At 44.1% G+C, this 16322-nt stretch overlaps 1 protein-coding gene across 1 annotated transcript; it reads left to right on the top strand.

The window, feature by feature from the left end:
- The first annotated feature begins 130 nt into the window (after nt 1-130).
- Nucleotides 131-12122, top strand: ZFYVE19 (zinc finger FYVE-type containing 19). Its single transcript, XM_059474322.1, has 11 exons — nt 131-333; nt 897-1018; nt 3455-3508; nt 4017-4177; nt 5381-5526; nt 6406-6520; nt 7070-7279; nt 7775-7854; nt 8557-8667; nt 10064-10206; nt 11595-12122. Exons 1-11 carry the CDS (start codon nt 280-282, stop codon nt 11665-11667), a joined length of 1269 nt encoding a protein of 422 aa, XP_059330305.1. The 5' UTR covers nt 131-279; the 3' UTR covers nt 11668-12122.
- The last annotated feature ends 4200 nt before the right edge of the window (nt 12123-16322 follow it).

A 16322-nucleotide genomic window follows, 5' to 3' on the forward strand; every position in this document is an offset into this window, starting at 1 on the left:
GATCGTGTGGAGCTCTGGGTAGTGTAGTTTATTTGCGAGAGCCACCTGGCGTCTGAAAGCGGGTAGGGAGGAGCAAAGGACTACAACTCCCGTAGGGCCGTGCGTCGCCAGCTCTGCGTTGAGGGGACGGGAGGGTGGTGGCCGCGGCTCCCGGCTTGTGACAGCCCCGCTCGCCGCCGATCCTTGGGCCTGAGGCAGCCGCAGCACCGGGCAGACCATGGAGGTTGGGATAGCGGGGATGCAGCGCCGTGCCTGAGGGCGGGCTGGGGCGCTAGCGCCATGGATAGCCGGTGCTATGGGTGCGCGTCCAAGTTCTCTGTCTTCAAGAAAGAGGCAAGTCCGGCTGCGGGGGTCAGGAACGGGCTGGTCCCGCGGATGCCTCCCCCGCCGTGCGAGGGTCTGAGAAGGGAACCGGGAGCTGCTTCGGCCGGCGCCGAGACACGCTTCCCGGCCAGCATCCTGGCGCTGTTGTCCTTGCTTACTGAGCTCTCGTGGTGCCTAATTCTGATATGTCTTCATTACTGACCAAAAACGCAAAAAGTCATTGAATGCCATCCCTCTAATCCAGGATTCTGTCATGGTCTCACACAACTCACACACACACACTTCGCTAAACTATGGGGTGAAGTGGTGACTCTGCTCCCAGCAGGAGTTTTCTGGTTCTTGAGTCTCCAAGGTTCTTGAGTCTCCAAGGTTCTTGAGTCTCCATATCTTAGCCGGTGAAACAGTTCTTGAGTCTCCGTATCATAGCTGGTGAAGCAGTTCTGTCACACAGCAATCAGCAGTTACCCGGCATTATTTTGTGTGTGCTCGGCACGGGCACTGTGCCCGCAAGCGGCAGCGGTGTGGTGGCCAGGTGGTGAAGCCCTTCCTGCCCCTCTCTCCTGTCTCTGCAGTGTGGCTGCAAGAACTGCGGACGCTCCTTCTGCTCGGGCTGCCGGAGCTTCAGCGCTGTTGTTCCCCGCTGTGGAAACACTCAGCAGAAGGTGTGCAAGCAGTGCTATGGGAAACTAACTGGGTAAGATGGGAATGTTTCTTCACCCAAAGACAGTTTGCTGCTTTTTTCCTTCAGTTTGCATTCCATGTGGTGTTGCCGATTTCTGCAGGAAAGCTCTGCCTTCCATATGTGCAGGGATGCTGCCTGTACCCCAGAATATCAAGACATTTCTGAACTTGTTGTTATATGAGCTGTGCAGTCCTAACATAGGAATCAGGATTTGTGCCTGTCCTCTATGGTTGACAAAGTAGTTTGAAAGCATCAGGTTTAAATCTTCATGGATGGACACTGAATTCCTGTGGACAGCTTAACTAGATGGGCTGAGGTTAAGCCAGCCAGAAATCTATACCACTTTAACAGTTCTGGCAGTCTTCTCAGATGTGAATAGTTGAGTAGCCTGACAATAAGATGTTCAAAATCTTATTAATTCTGTGGGCAAACAATGAGGGATCTCTGCTATGTGTGGCCTGAAGGCATAAAGTTTTGTAGCCTAAAATCTATAAAATTTTTGCTTTTAAAAGAAAACTTCAAAAATTATTTGCAATCATAACCAGTAGACTTCCTGTTGAAAACAAAACACAAATTTTGAAAACAAAATTCAGTCGCAGCAGGATTATAGACTTGAGCAAGCAACACAAGAACACAGGTGTACACCAGAATTCCTCTGTCAACCAATTTTTTTGTGTCCTCCTTTTTCTCTTACATTTCTCTTGTTTCTTTTCCTCACTTTTCTCCTATAGCATGGAATTTTCACCAGCAAGGGGGGAATTTTCTGGCTTTGCAGGTGTCTAAAGGAGAAGAGCCTCATTAGTGAAGGTCTTCATCTTCACAGGCTGCTGAAAACAGTGAAGGACAGTATTCAGTCTTTTCAGTTTTGAAATTTTCTGATTTCCTTCAAACTTCAAAGCCATTAAGAAAACAGGACCACCTGTCTTGACGTTTCCTCTGGGTGTTTTTTCCTCATAATTTTAATATCAGCACTAGGGAGTTACAGCAGAAAAACAATCTTCCCTGGCTGGATAGCAGGTAGATTATAGAATCATAGAATGGTCTGGGTTGGAAGGGACCTTAAAAATCATCTATTTCCAGCTGCTGTGCTGTGGGCAGGGATGCCTTCCACTAGACCAGGTTGCTGAGCCCCATCCCACATGACCTTGAACACTTCCAGGGATGGGGCATCCACAGCTTCTCTGGGCAACCTGTTCCAGTGTTTCACCACTCTCCAAGTAAAGAATTTTTTTCCTAGTATCTAATCTAAACCTGTGCTCTTTCAGTTTAAAACTATTCCCCCTTGTCCTGTCACTATGTGCTCTTCTGAAAAAGTCCTTCTCCATCTTTCTGGAAATTTCTGGGAAGACCCCAGAGCTGAATGCAGCACTGCTGGTCGGGTTCCATGAGAGAGGAAGAGATGGGTAGAATCCCCTCCCTTGCCCTGCTGGCCATGCTGCTTTGGATACAGCCCAGGACACAGTTGGCTTTCTGGGCTGTGAGCACACATTGCTGGGTCATGTCCAGCCTCCTATTCACCAGCACTCCCAGGTCCTTTTTGGCAGGGCTGCTCTTGATCTGTTTGTGCCCCAGCCTGTGTGGATACCAGGAGTTGCCCCAACCCAAGTGCAGCACCTTGCACTTTGTCTCGTTTCACCTCGTGAGATTCCCAAGGCCCCACTTCTTGAGCTTGTCCAGGTGCCTGTGGATGGCATCCTGTCCTGCAGGTAACACACATAGGCTGCAGTTCTGTAAGCTGCATATGTTGTTCTGCATGCAAATAGCTTTCAGAATTGAAGCCTTAGAACTTTCGAAAGTGTTCCAACAATGTTGCATTCAGTCATTACTATATAGGCCTTAGCTGTGATTTCTAAGAACAAATAAAATATGCTAACTAACTTACATAAGTGTCTACTTTAGTCCCTCAGCCTGAGCACAGCAAAGTAGAAGAGTTAGATGTGTTTTAGGTGCAGTGTTCAAGTGTTTTGTAGGATGTTATATAATAACTTCTGTAACACTTTGTTTTACTTGTATGTTATATAATTCTGTGTTGCATGCCCCATGTCGTTCCAGAGAGTCCTGCTGCATGGAAGCTAATTACCCTGGGAGTCTCACCTAAGTACTCCCTGCCTGCCCTCTGAGCTGGGAGGTGCAGGCTGTGGGAGGCAAGGGTATTTCAGCCCCACCTCTTTGGGTCACTGGTGACCGAATTAAGTCACATTCTGTCCAGATGCAAAACAACTGGACCAAAGGACAGAGATGAAGGCTCCCGCTGTCCTGGACAGCTATGTTGTCTTAATCCCTTGCATAAGCTGATTCCTCTCAGTATTAACGAGGTTAAGAAAGGGGCTGTACCAAGAGGTCAAGAAAATCCCACTGATTCGTCTTGAGATGAGAGACTAGATGATTGTCAGTATTGTCAAGTATTGTCAGTATCTTGAGTTCAGAGAAATCATTTTTGTCTTTCAGAGAAGAATCTCAAAGCAGTTCAGCAAAATGGTCACCACCAGAAAACTACAAAAAGTGAGTTGCACTTGCCAAGCAGTTCTTTCTACTGCAGACAAGCCTTTTAGGGCTTCCTCTTCCCCTGTGGATCCCAGGAAAAATGGGACTTGTGGTGTGGGTATTGGCTTGTTCAGAGTTAGATTAAAGATGGACGTTTTGTTTTGCTGTTTAGGCTGTTAGTTTGTTTGGAGGGGTGGGGGCTATGCCCTTTTGAATGGACTCCTGAACAGCCACCTGCCTACAATTATCTGTGGCTGATCAGAGTTGGCTTGGAAACAGGAACCTTGTGGTGAAATGTTCCTTGTCTGCTGGGAAGTGCTGCTGGGAAGTGCTGCTGTTCTTGTAAGATAAGGTTTGCCTTACTCTTAGGAGTACTTTATTGTGCTAATATTGGAGAGAGTAATTTAATTTCTGTTCTGCACTGGCATTCTTCAGATAGCCTGTTGGGTTCACAGAGGATGTTTTCTTATCTCCAGGTTAAAATCCCTGTTCTCATTGACGTGTATTTTTTCCCTCCTTGTCACAGGCGTGTAGCAGCTTTCGAGGCTAAACAAAACCAGCTGAAAGACCAACAGAAGACAGCTGCAAAGCCCCCAGGTCGAGCAGGCTGCAGATACCAGGGACTCTCAAAAGAGGATAGAGCTATTGCAGAGAGACTGGAGAGGCTCAGGGAGGAAAGGAAACCAAGTGAGTTTTAGAGAACACCATAAATACCATGGGTGGGAACACTACTATTTGGGAAGAAATGAACCTGGAGGGAGAGGGAAGTGCTGGGCTCTAAGTGGCTGTGATATTAGGGGGATGGAGGCTTAAAAATAGGACAGAGCATCCAAGGTCTGCTGCCACAATGGCCAACTTCTACCATGATTTCAGATCAATGTTCCAGTTTCATTTTGCTTCTTGGGGTTTCTCTTGAAACTACTACTTGGTTTTGGAGCAGTGTCTTACTCCAAGTAAAATCACTTCCTCATTTTCCATTTTTTGGGGTAAAAACATGTGTCAAACCCACTTGGAGTAGAATGAAATGAAAGTCTTTGGCCAAACTATTTTGAAGAAGGTTTCCTGTGAGTCATTGTCAACAGCAGTTCCAGTCTCTGTGGGACTATATTCTGACCAGCCTTTTCTCACAGAGAAGGAAAAGGATTTTCATCCCAGTCTACAACTGCCAGGTTCTGGGACTGCTTTGAGGTGCTTGCATGAGTTTAAACTATTTTAAATGTTATATATGGTCTCTAAAAGAAAAAGAACACTCTTCAGAGTGGTTACCTGGTTATAGAATCATCGAGTCAAACTGTCCACTGCCAAGTCCACCACTAAACCATATCCCAAAGTGCCACATCTACACATCTTTTGGGTACCTCCAAGGATGGTAACTCAGCCACTTCCCTGGGCAGCCTTTTCCAGGGCTTGACAACCCTTTCTGTGAATTTTTCCTGATATCCAATCTAAACCACCCCGGAATAACTTGCAGCCATTGCCTCTCATCCATTATGTGGCCGGGAGGAGTTTCAGTCTGATAAGGCTGGGATTGCATTGGGAGATGTGGGACCAATGGACTGAACTGCCTAAATTATACTAATTTCTCTGCCTGTCCCTAGAATCCCAAGTCAGCTGATTTCCAGATGACATCACCCTAATACTTGTGTTATGGCTAGGAGATAAACTGTGAAGAAGGCAAGGGCTTGGAAGAAAGGGATAGCAGTTAGCATCAGGTAGTCTTGGAGTCACTGCAGTATGACCCTTCATTCACGCCCAGGCTGAGCAAGGTTTTTGCTCAGGTGTTCCAAGTCTGATTCCAGAAAGAAATACAATTTTAAGGAGAAAAAACATGTAGCTTTTCATTTTCAGTAAAAAGAATAATCTCCTCACTTGTGTTATTGTGAATTGCAGAGTCCATCCCTACTCAGGCTGAGATCGAAGCTAGGCTGGCAGCCCTGAAGGAGGATGGCCGAGGACCTGTTCCATCCACACAGGAAATGGAGGACCGGCTGGCTGTCCTGCAGGGTAGAGATCCTCCTTCCCAAGCTCCCAGACCTGTAAGCTCTCTCAGCTCTTTAGTCAGCAATTTATTCTGAGCTGACACAGTAACTGGTGTCACAACATGCTAACCATTCTTTCTTCCTTCAGCCTTTTTGTGTCCGGGTAGCTTTCTTCAGAAATCTCTGTTTCCTGATTGTGTCATTGCTCCAGAAGCAAATCACCAGCCTTTACTCGTTCACTGCTTTAATTTGAATGCAGCATGTTCCTTTATGCCAGATGTAGTTTGTGTGTATATTTTTAATAATAGATGTTAGGGTTTTTTATTCTCAATTCATTTATGTACATAAGTGGTCGCAGTTTTTCAGAGCTGTTTGTGTTGGAGGCTTATCAGCTCTACCTTCTAATTACATCTTCTAGTTGTTACTGCATACCAGCTGGGCAGAAACCTGTTAATTTTAACAGAAATGGAAGCCTAGCATGATTTGTCTGAGTTTTCAGAGGAACCGGTTGGATATATGCTTTGAAAGCCTATAGGAATGATCTTGTCCCCCAAGATACCATTTCCTTATGGTTCTTTCAGCTGCATGCCATCATAGGTCTCCATGGGGCTTGCTGGCTGGCACTGTTGTGAATGGTGCTTTGTTTACACTGTAGGTAGTGGCAGAGCTGGAGTTGGGACCCAGCAATACAGATTTCTTTACACTCAGCACCCCTTTGCCTTCTTTGGGTGACTGCTCTTAGAGCTGTGTGCATTCAGCACCTCTGAAAATGAAGCCCTTACAAATCTTACACCACATAACTGTAAACTGAGATTCTCAATGTTAGTGGAGGTGTCTTTGTATAGCTCCCTTCTAGGGTGATCTTGATTGCCAAATTTGATTGAGTACGCCACTTTCCTCTCATTTGCCTTTTCCCACACTCCCCTGGTTCCTTAGGTGCACCAAGCCCCGGATACCCGAAGTTTGGTCCAGCAGACAGATGACCTGTTAACTCAACTGTCTGAGGAAGTTGCCATTGATAAGCATTACAGACCAAGTGCTCAGCCTGAAGGTATCTGTTTTGGCTTCTAAAGATCTGTTTACATCTAATAATGTATGTGCTATGCTAAGAAAGGAGTTTGTCCCTCTCTATGTAACTTAACAGGTGAGCTGAATGTCCAGTTTGTCCATATCTTCCCCTTATAATCCCTTGCACTGACCAAGAGTGGCTCCTCACTGGGTCTTGGTGTCTTTGCTTGGAGATAGTTCCTTCTTGTCAGGGTTGTATTATTCAGATTCTCTGTTTCTCTAGAGTGACTCCTCTCTGGGGAGGAGCTGTTGCTACTGCTAATGCACCTGTGCACTGTTACAAAACATCAGAATCCAGCATACCATTGTCTTTCTGGCTACATTGCCTTCTCTGTAATCTCACTGTAAACCACAGATTAGCTCATTTTCTTCTCTTCATGTACAGTGAAGATCCTACTGGCATGCCTTTTCCTCTCGTTATCCAGTTTTAGGGAGAGCAGCAAGCTGCTCTCATAGCATTATTTGTCGTGTTTTCTGTGCCCAAGGAACATGGCTGCTGAGTCACCAGTGTGTTCTGTGTGTCTGTCTGCAGCTGCTAGTAGCCAGAGTTTGAATGATCTCAATCGGGGAAGTGAAGATTGTGTTTGCCTTGCAAATCTGGACCCAAAACAGCTAGAGGAAGAGAAGAATAAACTTCTAGCAGAAGCTGCTGCTGAGCTGCAGGAAGAGAACACTAGGCAGGAAAAGATCCTACAGGTTGCCAAGAGACTGGCAGCACTCAAAGGCGAGGACCCAGAGAAAGGTTGGTAGCAGATGAGAATACAGTGCCAAGAGAGGAATCGAGTTGCTGTGACAGAGTAAATTTTTTATTAGTGTTTATCCATTTAATTCTTCTGTTCTGCAAGAAACAGACTGAGATTTAGTTCTGTCTGCAAAGTTGTACAGGTTGGTTTGTCATGAAATCATTACAAAAGATCTAACTTGAGGGTAAGGGCTGGCACTGTAAGGTCAGACTGCATTGTCTTGCACCCTTCTTTGGGATAATTCTAGCATGCTCTGGTGAGGTTAACAAAACTTTTTTTAAAGGAAAACTCTGGTTTTGGTGGGGATCTTTTCCATCTCTCTTCCAAGTATTGAAAATAAACAGTAATGTCCTTTATGAGGAACCTGCACCTTAAAAGGTCAGAGCCAGAATGCCACAGCCAGCTCACACCACAAAGAATTGTCTCTGGTACATTAGTGTGCACAAGGCTTGAGGCAGGTGTGAGTTACAGTCTCACATTTCTTACTCCTACAGTTACACTGGAAGCCTATAGGCTCCCTGACAGTGATGAGGAAGTGGCTGAGGAGGAGGCCATTCGCCGAGTGCTGAAACAGGTCAGAAGTGGCAGCTGTGGCCTTGTTTTTCTTCCTCTTGGTTTTGTCTTGTGTGTGTGTTACCTGGTGAGTGTACAAAGGTTGTGTTTCTGTTCCTGAGAAGTTTTCTTCCTTACTTTCCTAGTGCTTTTCCAATACTAGCTCCCATGGCCCATTCAGCTATTTGACAGGCAGTTGAAAACAATACTTCTAGTCTGTCACACTGTCTTTCTCATTCATGCTTAGTGTCTCTTGTGGTCTGTATGTCTCCTGTATAAACACACTTTGCTGGTATTTCCTCTCTTCTTGTTCTGTTTTCCTCCAGCCCCTTAGAACATGGATGATGAGATGTGTGCTGTGTAGCTCAGCTTACACCTACATTTCTCCCCAAAATGTATATGAATTGTCTGGCAGGCAGACCTGAGCTTAAGTTTGTCTGATATGTCACATGTGTTTGATTAGCATGATGCTGAGGACCTGTTAGCTGCACTGCAAAGCAGAGTGTGTGAGCTGCAGGCTCCTGCTGCTGCAGACTGTCCACAATGCACACACAGTGTTCCAAGTGCAGAGTGACCTTACATCTGGCTGGGTAACACCAGCTGCATTCAGACTTGTCATCTCCTGTTACTGCATGAGAGTACTGAGTGCAGGAGGTTTAGGGCCTGGAATGAGGCTCCTAGCTGTGTTTGAAACAAGAGACTTCTTGCTTTGTGTTGTTACCAGCTCACAGAGGAAGCAGCCCTGGATGAAGCAAGTGGATTCAACATTCCCCCAGATCAAACCACCCAACCAGGATCCTCACAACAGAACCTGTGTAAGCAAGCAAAGCAGAAGGTCAGTGGAATGGTCAGGATCTCTTGAACTGTGTCTGGAATGTTCCAGGGTGTCAGGAGAGTACAGTTCTGCAGCAGAAGTTTGTTGTATCCTAGGCTTGATGCAGAAAAAAAAATTAAATAACCAGTTTCTTCAGAGCTAACAAGCCAAGCAGCTTCTGCAAGGCTGACCTGCTCTGAACTCAACTGTGAATCATCTTTGTAATTATAAAAGGAATTGTTCCCTGGAATACAATTTGTTTCAAGCTGGCTTTGAGTTGAATGTTACAGAGTTGTGTAAACCAAGAGAAGTTGGTAGACACCTCACAATATGGATATTAGAGAATTATACATATATATGCATAATAAGATCAACAGGGCCATGTACCATACAATCTGAACCAAAGTAAATGGGAGGTTTCCCAGTGCTTTCAGCATGTGCAGAATGGAACCTCTAGATAGTATTCTACTGTTCATGTTCTCATATAATGTCAGAGGAGGGAATTAGTAGCAGGATACTCTATGCTTAGAGTGGATTCTGGCCTACTGTGGAAATATATACATAATCTCTAATGTATATTACAAGAATTAAATGCACCTGTGACTCACAAGCACCTGTCAGGCCTGCTCCCAGTGGAAGAAATTATATAATTGTAAACATTATCAAAAACATCCATCTCAGGTATGACACCTTGCATTTCTGGGATTACTGATGCAAAAGATAGTGTTAGGAAAAGACTGTGTCAGGAAGCTGCCTTTGCCAGTGTCCAGGCACAATGCCTCAGTGTGTTTTCAGCTGTACAAGAGTTCTCTGTAAGGGAGAAGGAGGCCATAGTTGGCTGTATGGATATATTTAGATTATGATTTCAGAAGATCTTTTTTGTCCCAGCCTCAGGTATGAATGCATAGTAGGGGCCTTTTGGCAAAGCACTTCCTTTGTCCCACACTTTTCTTCCCACAACAGGGAGAAAACAATGCCCCCACCGCCACATTCCTTTCCCTTCCCACATAGCCCCTTTCAGCAAAGCTGTTTGATCTCTTGCTTTTGCAGCAGGAATTGTCACATGGTATTGTCATGGTGCCTGCCAGAATATCTGAGCTTTATGCCCTTAGCACACACAATGTGGGTGTACATCACTGTAGACACTAAATGAGGCTGAATACCTGTTTACATTCCAAGCAACATAGATTTTAACCCAAATTCTAGAAAGTACCTTGGGTTTTTATTTAACAATTTAGATGCATATGGAGCCTGTCCCTGCACTCTGGGCAAGTTCATCTCACAGACTTAGGATCAACAGAGAGGAAACTGTTGGCAATGGGACAGGTCACTGTGGCCATCATGTATTACAGTTAAGGTCCTTTATTGCCCCTGTTGGGGTTTAAACTCTCTGTCTCTTGTTTTCTATGTGAATTAGAGCCACACTCCAGTCACCACAGCTCTTGCAAGGGCAGATGATAGTGATGAGGATGAGTTACCCTGGTGCTGCATCTGCAACGAAGATGCCACTTTGCGCTGCCATGGCTGTGACGGGGACCTCTACTGTCAGCGCTGTTTTTGGTGAGTCATCCAATTCCTCTGGGTCTGAGAGGTGGTCAGAGGTAAGCTTGGCCCCCTTTGGATGTTTTTGTCATTAGGCAGAAAAGCAGGCAGTAGGAGGCAAGATCTGAGGAATCCAGATCTGAGCTGAATACTAGTTGTTAGAGAAATACTTTGTGAGATCAGTAGTTGTCCCAGGCTTCAGGGACTAAACTGTTCCTAGGCAGAAATGCTTGAGTGAATGTTTGGGCACATTGTCTGAATGTCCTCTGGAGCAGCTGATAATGCTGCATTACGTGGGATGGGATAAATGAGACCATTGTTCAGTGACTCCTATGGCTTGTTAATGCCATTGATGGATGACCTAGGCTGGATTCCCTTAAAGGGGGAGATCAGATAGTATTAATTCCTGAGGGTTTTCTTATGTTGAGACTTTGCAATCCTAAGCCATATTAAAAAATTCTTTGTTGAAATATGTATGTGTGAGCCTTTTTACACCAGTCAGGCTGGTGAAAGACTTGCAGCAGCTGTTGTCTTTGTTCTTAAACACACGTAGCTAGATTTTTGACATAATTTTCAGATTTGTAGGGTTAATTCATTTAAATACAAAGTTATTCCTGACAAGTTGTGTGACTTCTTTTTTTCATACCTCAGAAGTATTGGATAGCTGGCTGGGTTCTCAGATTAGTGCTGGATGACATTAAGACAGGAGGTTGCTAAAAATGTGGTTGGGATAATAAGGTATGCTTTTTGTGCATATTCTCTCATTTCCTACAAATGTATTTGTAGGGAAATGCAAATGCAGTGGGGGAAATCCATATGAAAATGTTCAGAAAACATATGACTGGCAATGTTAGATTGTTAAAAACAAAGCATATGAACAAAATTATCTGACAGCAAACATCAGTAAAAGCAGATTTAACAGTCTGGCAGGTGAGTTTATCATCCACACACTGTGGATGCAGGACTGCAGTGTATTGGCAGCTGTCTTAAGCATGCCTGCTCCTGAGCATGCTTAAGACAGCTGCCCATGCACTGCATTCTTTTCAGTTATTTTCCAGAGTTTTCTGGAGGAGACTCATTTTGTCCATTGTCACAGTTGCTAATGTCCCTGGAATCACAGACACAGTGCTGAAAATGAACCATGAGTTACATTAATCTCTTCAAGAGGGAAAGAAACAGAAGGACCTGTTGTCATTTTCAAATCCAGCTGACAAGGATGAGTAGACCTTCCTATAAAGCATCGCAGAAATTTCTGTTGCAAGCAAATATCTTAAGTAGTTAGTCCACATGGCTGCCAGTCAGGTCCTCACAGCCTGGGGCTCCTGGGAGATATCTTGTGCGGTGGCTAAGGGTGGGTTCCTGGCCTGGGTATTTGCTTCTGACTGCAATTTGTACTTGCTTCTTAGGGAAGGCCATGAGGAGTTTGACCTGAAGGACCACCAGACCTCCCGCTATCATCTTCCTTGCAAACATAAGTGACCACACTTATGGGCAGAAGAGGAGCTGGAGAATGGGAAAACAGAGAAGCTAGCCAGATGGGAAGAATCTAAGTGGATTTGCAGCCAAAACGGGTGATGTTTTGGACAGTTACAGAGTGTGCTGTAATTTGAGAGAGGCTTGCAGGGCGTGTGACTTGGTCTTCACAAATACACCTGAGAAGTGTAGGGTTTGCTGTGCATGCTTGGGAATAAATGAGGACTTGATATGAGGAGATGGATACAAGTCCATAAATACAGATGGTAAAACAATGTGGGTAGCAGGAAAGATGTGTGTTTAAGGCAGTACTGACTGGCTGATAAATAACTTCCTGCTTTTACTAACAGCTTATACACTGGTTCAACAGGCAGCAAAGCACGTTGCACTGAGAAAAATGTTTGCATTGTGATCACATGTGTGATGGGAACTTGCAAAGCATAATAAAAATATTTACAGAAGCCTGTGGTTAAAGTCTCTCCTGAAAATGCCTGATAGCCCTTAACAAAGTGTTGGTTTCTTACAATGGTACGTTAATCCTAGTGTCAAGCAGCTTAGGGAAAGAAATGAAGAATAGTGAAGTCATCAAAAATGTTTCTGTGGTGTGTCTGGAAAAGATGCAGGGCAGTGTTGCTCACTGACATGAAAGGAAGGATCCTTTGAAAAGGTAATCTGCTACTGATACAGTGTTGTGGCCTGCAGTGGCTGTGCCACTGTGCATGTGCTGTAAGAGCAACATGTTAGTCTGAAATAGTTGTGTGTAAGTCTGAAAGCAGGATTTGACTTTATTATTTGGTCACCTGGTAAGATAAAAATGTTACCTGTGTGATGCTCTTCATCTGGTTAGGAGAGAAGCTCAGTTGCATATGTCCATATCTCTCCTGGGAGACAATCCAGATGCAAGTGGAACTTGCCAGTGCCCAGAACACCCAGAATTGCTTCAAATACCCAAGTAAATTGGCTGTAAACATGCTCTATTATTCGGTCAGGATGAGCTCTTTCCAAATAATGTGACTTCTGAGAGAGTTCTCTAAGGCTGACAAATTCCGATTGCAAGAAAATGAAGGATTTGCCCTTGACAGGGAATTTCCAATGAATCTTGCCTGTCTGGTTTGACATTGCCACTCCCAGCAGTCTGCCTTGCCCCCGTGCTTAAGGTCAGTGCCTCCGAGGTGAAGTGATGAAACAGTGTTTACCTGCACCTCTGGTCAGAGGACAGCAAATGAATTAAACCACTGTTGAAGGTGGGTTTCTGCTAATGTGTTGCTCTTGATCAGACTCTTCAACAAAAACCTGATTCAAACAATGTAGAATGGTAATACTTTAGATCAACACACTAAAAATGGCAAGCGTATCCAGGAGTGCCTTCTCTTAGGAAGGGGTGGCAAAATCCAACTTCTGTGGAGGACCTTCTTTCTCCTGGCAGCCCTTGCTTCACCAGTGCCTGTCTCATTGGGACAGGTAGATGGGAAAATTACTTGAGTTGTTCTGATGCAAGAGCTTGCAATTAACCCTGTGACACACAAAATTTAAGTAAGTTATTTAAGTAAGCCCTGAGGAGCTTGCAGTCTTAAAAATCAAAACAAAATGCTGTTCTTTTTTTATGTTATCATGATACTTTTTCATTGCTATTTGACATGGATAATTAGTCTGATAGTAAGACAACCCAGTTCTATCTGAGGTTAAAGCCTTCATGTTTTATGTATACAGGGGAAGGTACAACTATCTGTTTTTATTTCTCTCCTAAATTGATCCACTGCTTTGGGCTTCAGCCAGTGTCTTCCGCAAGCAGTTAGTAGTAATTTTGTTTCTTGATTTACAGCTGCTGGTTTTTTCAATATCTTAGTATGAGCTGGTATGATACTTGCAACATTTTGAATGCTTCATCAGCCACGACAAAACTTTGAGCTCCCTTGCAGTTAGGCAGCCTCTGTCTTGTAAGCCCTGCCCTCTTCACATCAGTAGTAATGGTGCAGGTTGCAGCCGGAAGCCGTTTATTTAGATTCCCAAATTGGTTTCTGTGGGGCCATCCCAAGGAATCTAGACATGCACCCAACCCATTACCTGAAATAGAACTTAGTCATACATGGAAGACTCTCTTCAAGTCATACAGACACAAGCTACTATTTTCCCTGCACCACTAATGGACATTTTTGTGGCTGCTGCACTTTCTGCATGTAATGGGGCATTTTAGTAGTAGCCCAATCACTTTCCCCTGAAAAGCTGTTCCCACTGTAGCTGCTGCCTCAGTGAACTCCATGTAGGAGGGGCAGAGGGGTATCCAGATGGGCTGTCTGCAGGAAGCACACCTAGTTGAATCTGTGTTGTGAAAGAGGAATGCTGCATGACCTTTAAGTGGGCAGTGCACTGTTAGCTCTGTTACTTACTCGCTATCCTTGTCTTTGAAAAGGTGCTGGTAAACAAAGACACTGGTAATCAGTCAGTTCCTGACAGGCCAGATCAACTTCAGTCATAGCTGTTCAAGCACAGAAGACAGCTTGGCATCTTCCAGAAAGAGATTCAACTTGTTTGCTCTTGTCTTTGTAGCAAGTCATGAGGGATTTTCTTTCCCTCTCATAATGTTTTGTATGTGAATTATCAAATGTGGGCTCCACTCCAACAAGAATTCAAATTAGAAAAGCTCATGAACTTTCATACATTGGATTATCTTGGTATAATCAAGAGGGCAAAGTTCCTTTCAAGCAACATTCTTAGACAGAATCTACATACTTATGCTAGTGGTGGTGCTGAGAAACAACAAAGTTTACTGGAAGATGTTTGTAACGAAAATTTTTCAAGCATTGATTTTAATCTATCCTTGTGGTCTAGTGTGAGAACAGCTAAAACATCAACCAAACCAAATGCGATTTACTACTGTTTAAGAATGAAACAAAAAAGAAGTTACTCTGATTGCATTACATTGTTTTTTCTTTTGCACCAGTGAGCTGATAAACCATCTAGCACTGGCCACATGTTGCCTTGGTCCCCTAATCTCAGTGTGCTCAGTTGAAGTGCTCTCAGGTATCATTATGTATCAGAATTCCTTATGTATCAGAAGCAACTGCGCATGATAGGACCTATAGCTTACTCTTTTCCTGTTACTTGCAGAATAAGCATAAAGACAACTTTGGTCAAGCAGAGTTTTCAGAACCTGCTTTGGTTTTGATTTTAACAATGTCTACCTTAAAGCACAGACAAAAATTCCTTTTGCCTCACTCCATATTGAGGAAATACAGAACAGTTCCTGGGCGAAGAAACTGTTTCTCTTGGGCCAGAGGAGAGGCATGTCATGTTTTTGTGCTGTTGCAACTCAGCAGAAAAAAACAGAACCTCTTACTGGGGTATGTAAGTAATCTGATCTCCTATACTGCTGTGCAGTAGCTAATTGCATCTCTAGTTTAGGACATTCTCCTCATGTCCTGTCCATCTAGCTCTTCCACCTGAACTTCTGTTTGATCCTAGTCTTTTTTTTACCAGTGCTCAGAGCTTTTTGTCGATATGCTGCTCTCATTTCTCCAGGGGTGTGTTACATGAGTAGCAGGTGTCATCCATAAGCCAGATCTGCACCCATTGCAGGTCTGGATTTTTGTTGTTATTTTACTGATTAAGTTGAGATTTCATGAGGGTAGGCATGTCCCACTGGCCCCTTATTAAGCCCAAATTGGCATGTTCCCAGAGCCATCAAAGACATATATTGGACCTTATAAAGAAAGACCATTTTCCAGCCTAGTGGGTGAGGCTTAGAACATCTTGGAGCAGCCTTAGAACAAAACATGAGGTCCATGGCTTGCCAACTTCCAATCAGATACAAGAAAAGCATGTGAAAGGAAGCAGGCCCTTATATCACAGTTGGTACTGCAGCTTGGATTTTGTCTTCTTAGAGGACACAACCTACAATTTCAATGACAGCTGGAAAATAGGAGGGAAGAACAAGATAATAGTCATCACACTGCTAATGATAAAGATGGAAAGGCTACTGGGTTTAAGATATTACTGGTCCAGCCCAAGAGTCCTTGTTTGTCTTTTTTAGCTAACCTGCATGCCCCTCTGGTTCCATAGTTGGTCCCTTCTGCCTGACTCACCAAACAGACAAAAGATTACTCAAAAGCTGGCCTTGAATGTTGTGCTCTTTAGGAGCTCCTCTGGATGTGACTCATCTCTTATGTTTGCATGGCCGGGTATCAACATAGGGACAGGGCATAATGTGAGAGCACTGCCTCAGCAATCAGCTTTCATTTGCTGTCTTATTTCCTAGTCCATGTGTCAAGTTACTGACTTGCTGAGAGGCTGGATGTAGTTTCCTCTGTATTTTTCCAGGCAAATACTAGTTGTAGCCAGAAGAGTTTATGCAGCAAAGTACTGTGTCCTACTTCCCTGCTCATTTGCGCGACCTACCTGTCTGCAAAAGACTCCCTCTGAGATGCTCCCTGAAGGGAAGTTGGGAGCAGGTATTTTTTACTTCAGTTTTTCTTTAGAATCTAAAGAGAGAGCAAAATCAAGCAGTGCATGGCTGGTTTTCTGTTTTAATATAAAATAGGTATTTTTCCAACATCTTTTTGAACTAGGAGAAAAATCATTCCCAGACCTTGTTCCTTTAGAAAAGGCTTCTAAGTCTTAAATCCCACAAAATGGAAAAAAAATAGCCATTTGCTGTAGCAGTT

This window comes from Ammospiza nelsoni, chromosome 6 (assembly GCF_027579445.1).
Source record: "Ammospiza nelsoni isolate bAmmNel1 chromosome 6, bAmmNel1.pri, whole genome shotgun sequence".
Classification (NCBI taxonomy): Eukaryota; Metazoa; Chordata; class Aves; order Passeriformes; family Passerellidae; genus Ammospiza; species Ammospiza nelsoni.

What these genes read in the sequence shown, in the direction of transcription:
- ZFYVE19 (XM_059474322.1), top strand. Translation starts at nt 280, where the DNA reads ATGGATAGCCGGTGCTATGGGTGCGCGTCCAAGTTCTCTGTCTTCAAG. An exon ending in TCTCTGTCTTCAAGAAAGAG is followed by an intron (nt 334 to 896) that starts GCAAGTCCGGCT and finishes CTGTCTCTGCAG; the next exon opens with TGTGGCTGCAAGAACTGCGG. An exon ending in ACCAAGTGCTCAGCCTGAAG is followed by an intron (nt 6,521 to 7,069) that starts GTATCTGTTTTG and finishes GTCTGTCTGCAG; the next exon opens with CTGCTAGTAGCCAGAGTTTG.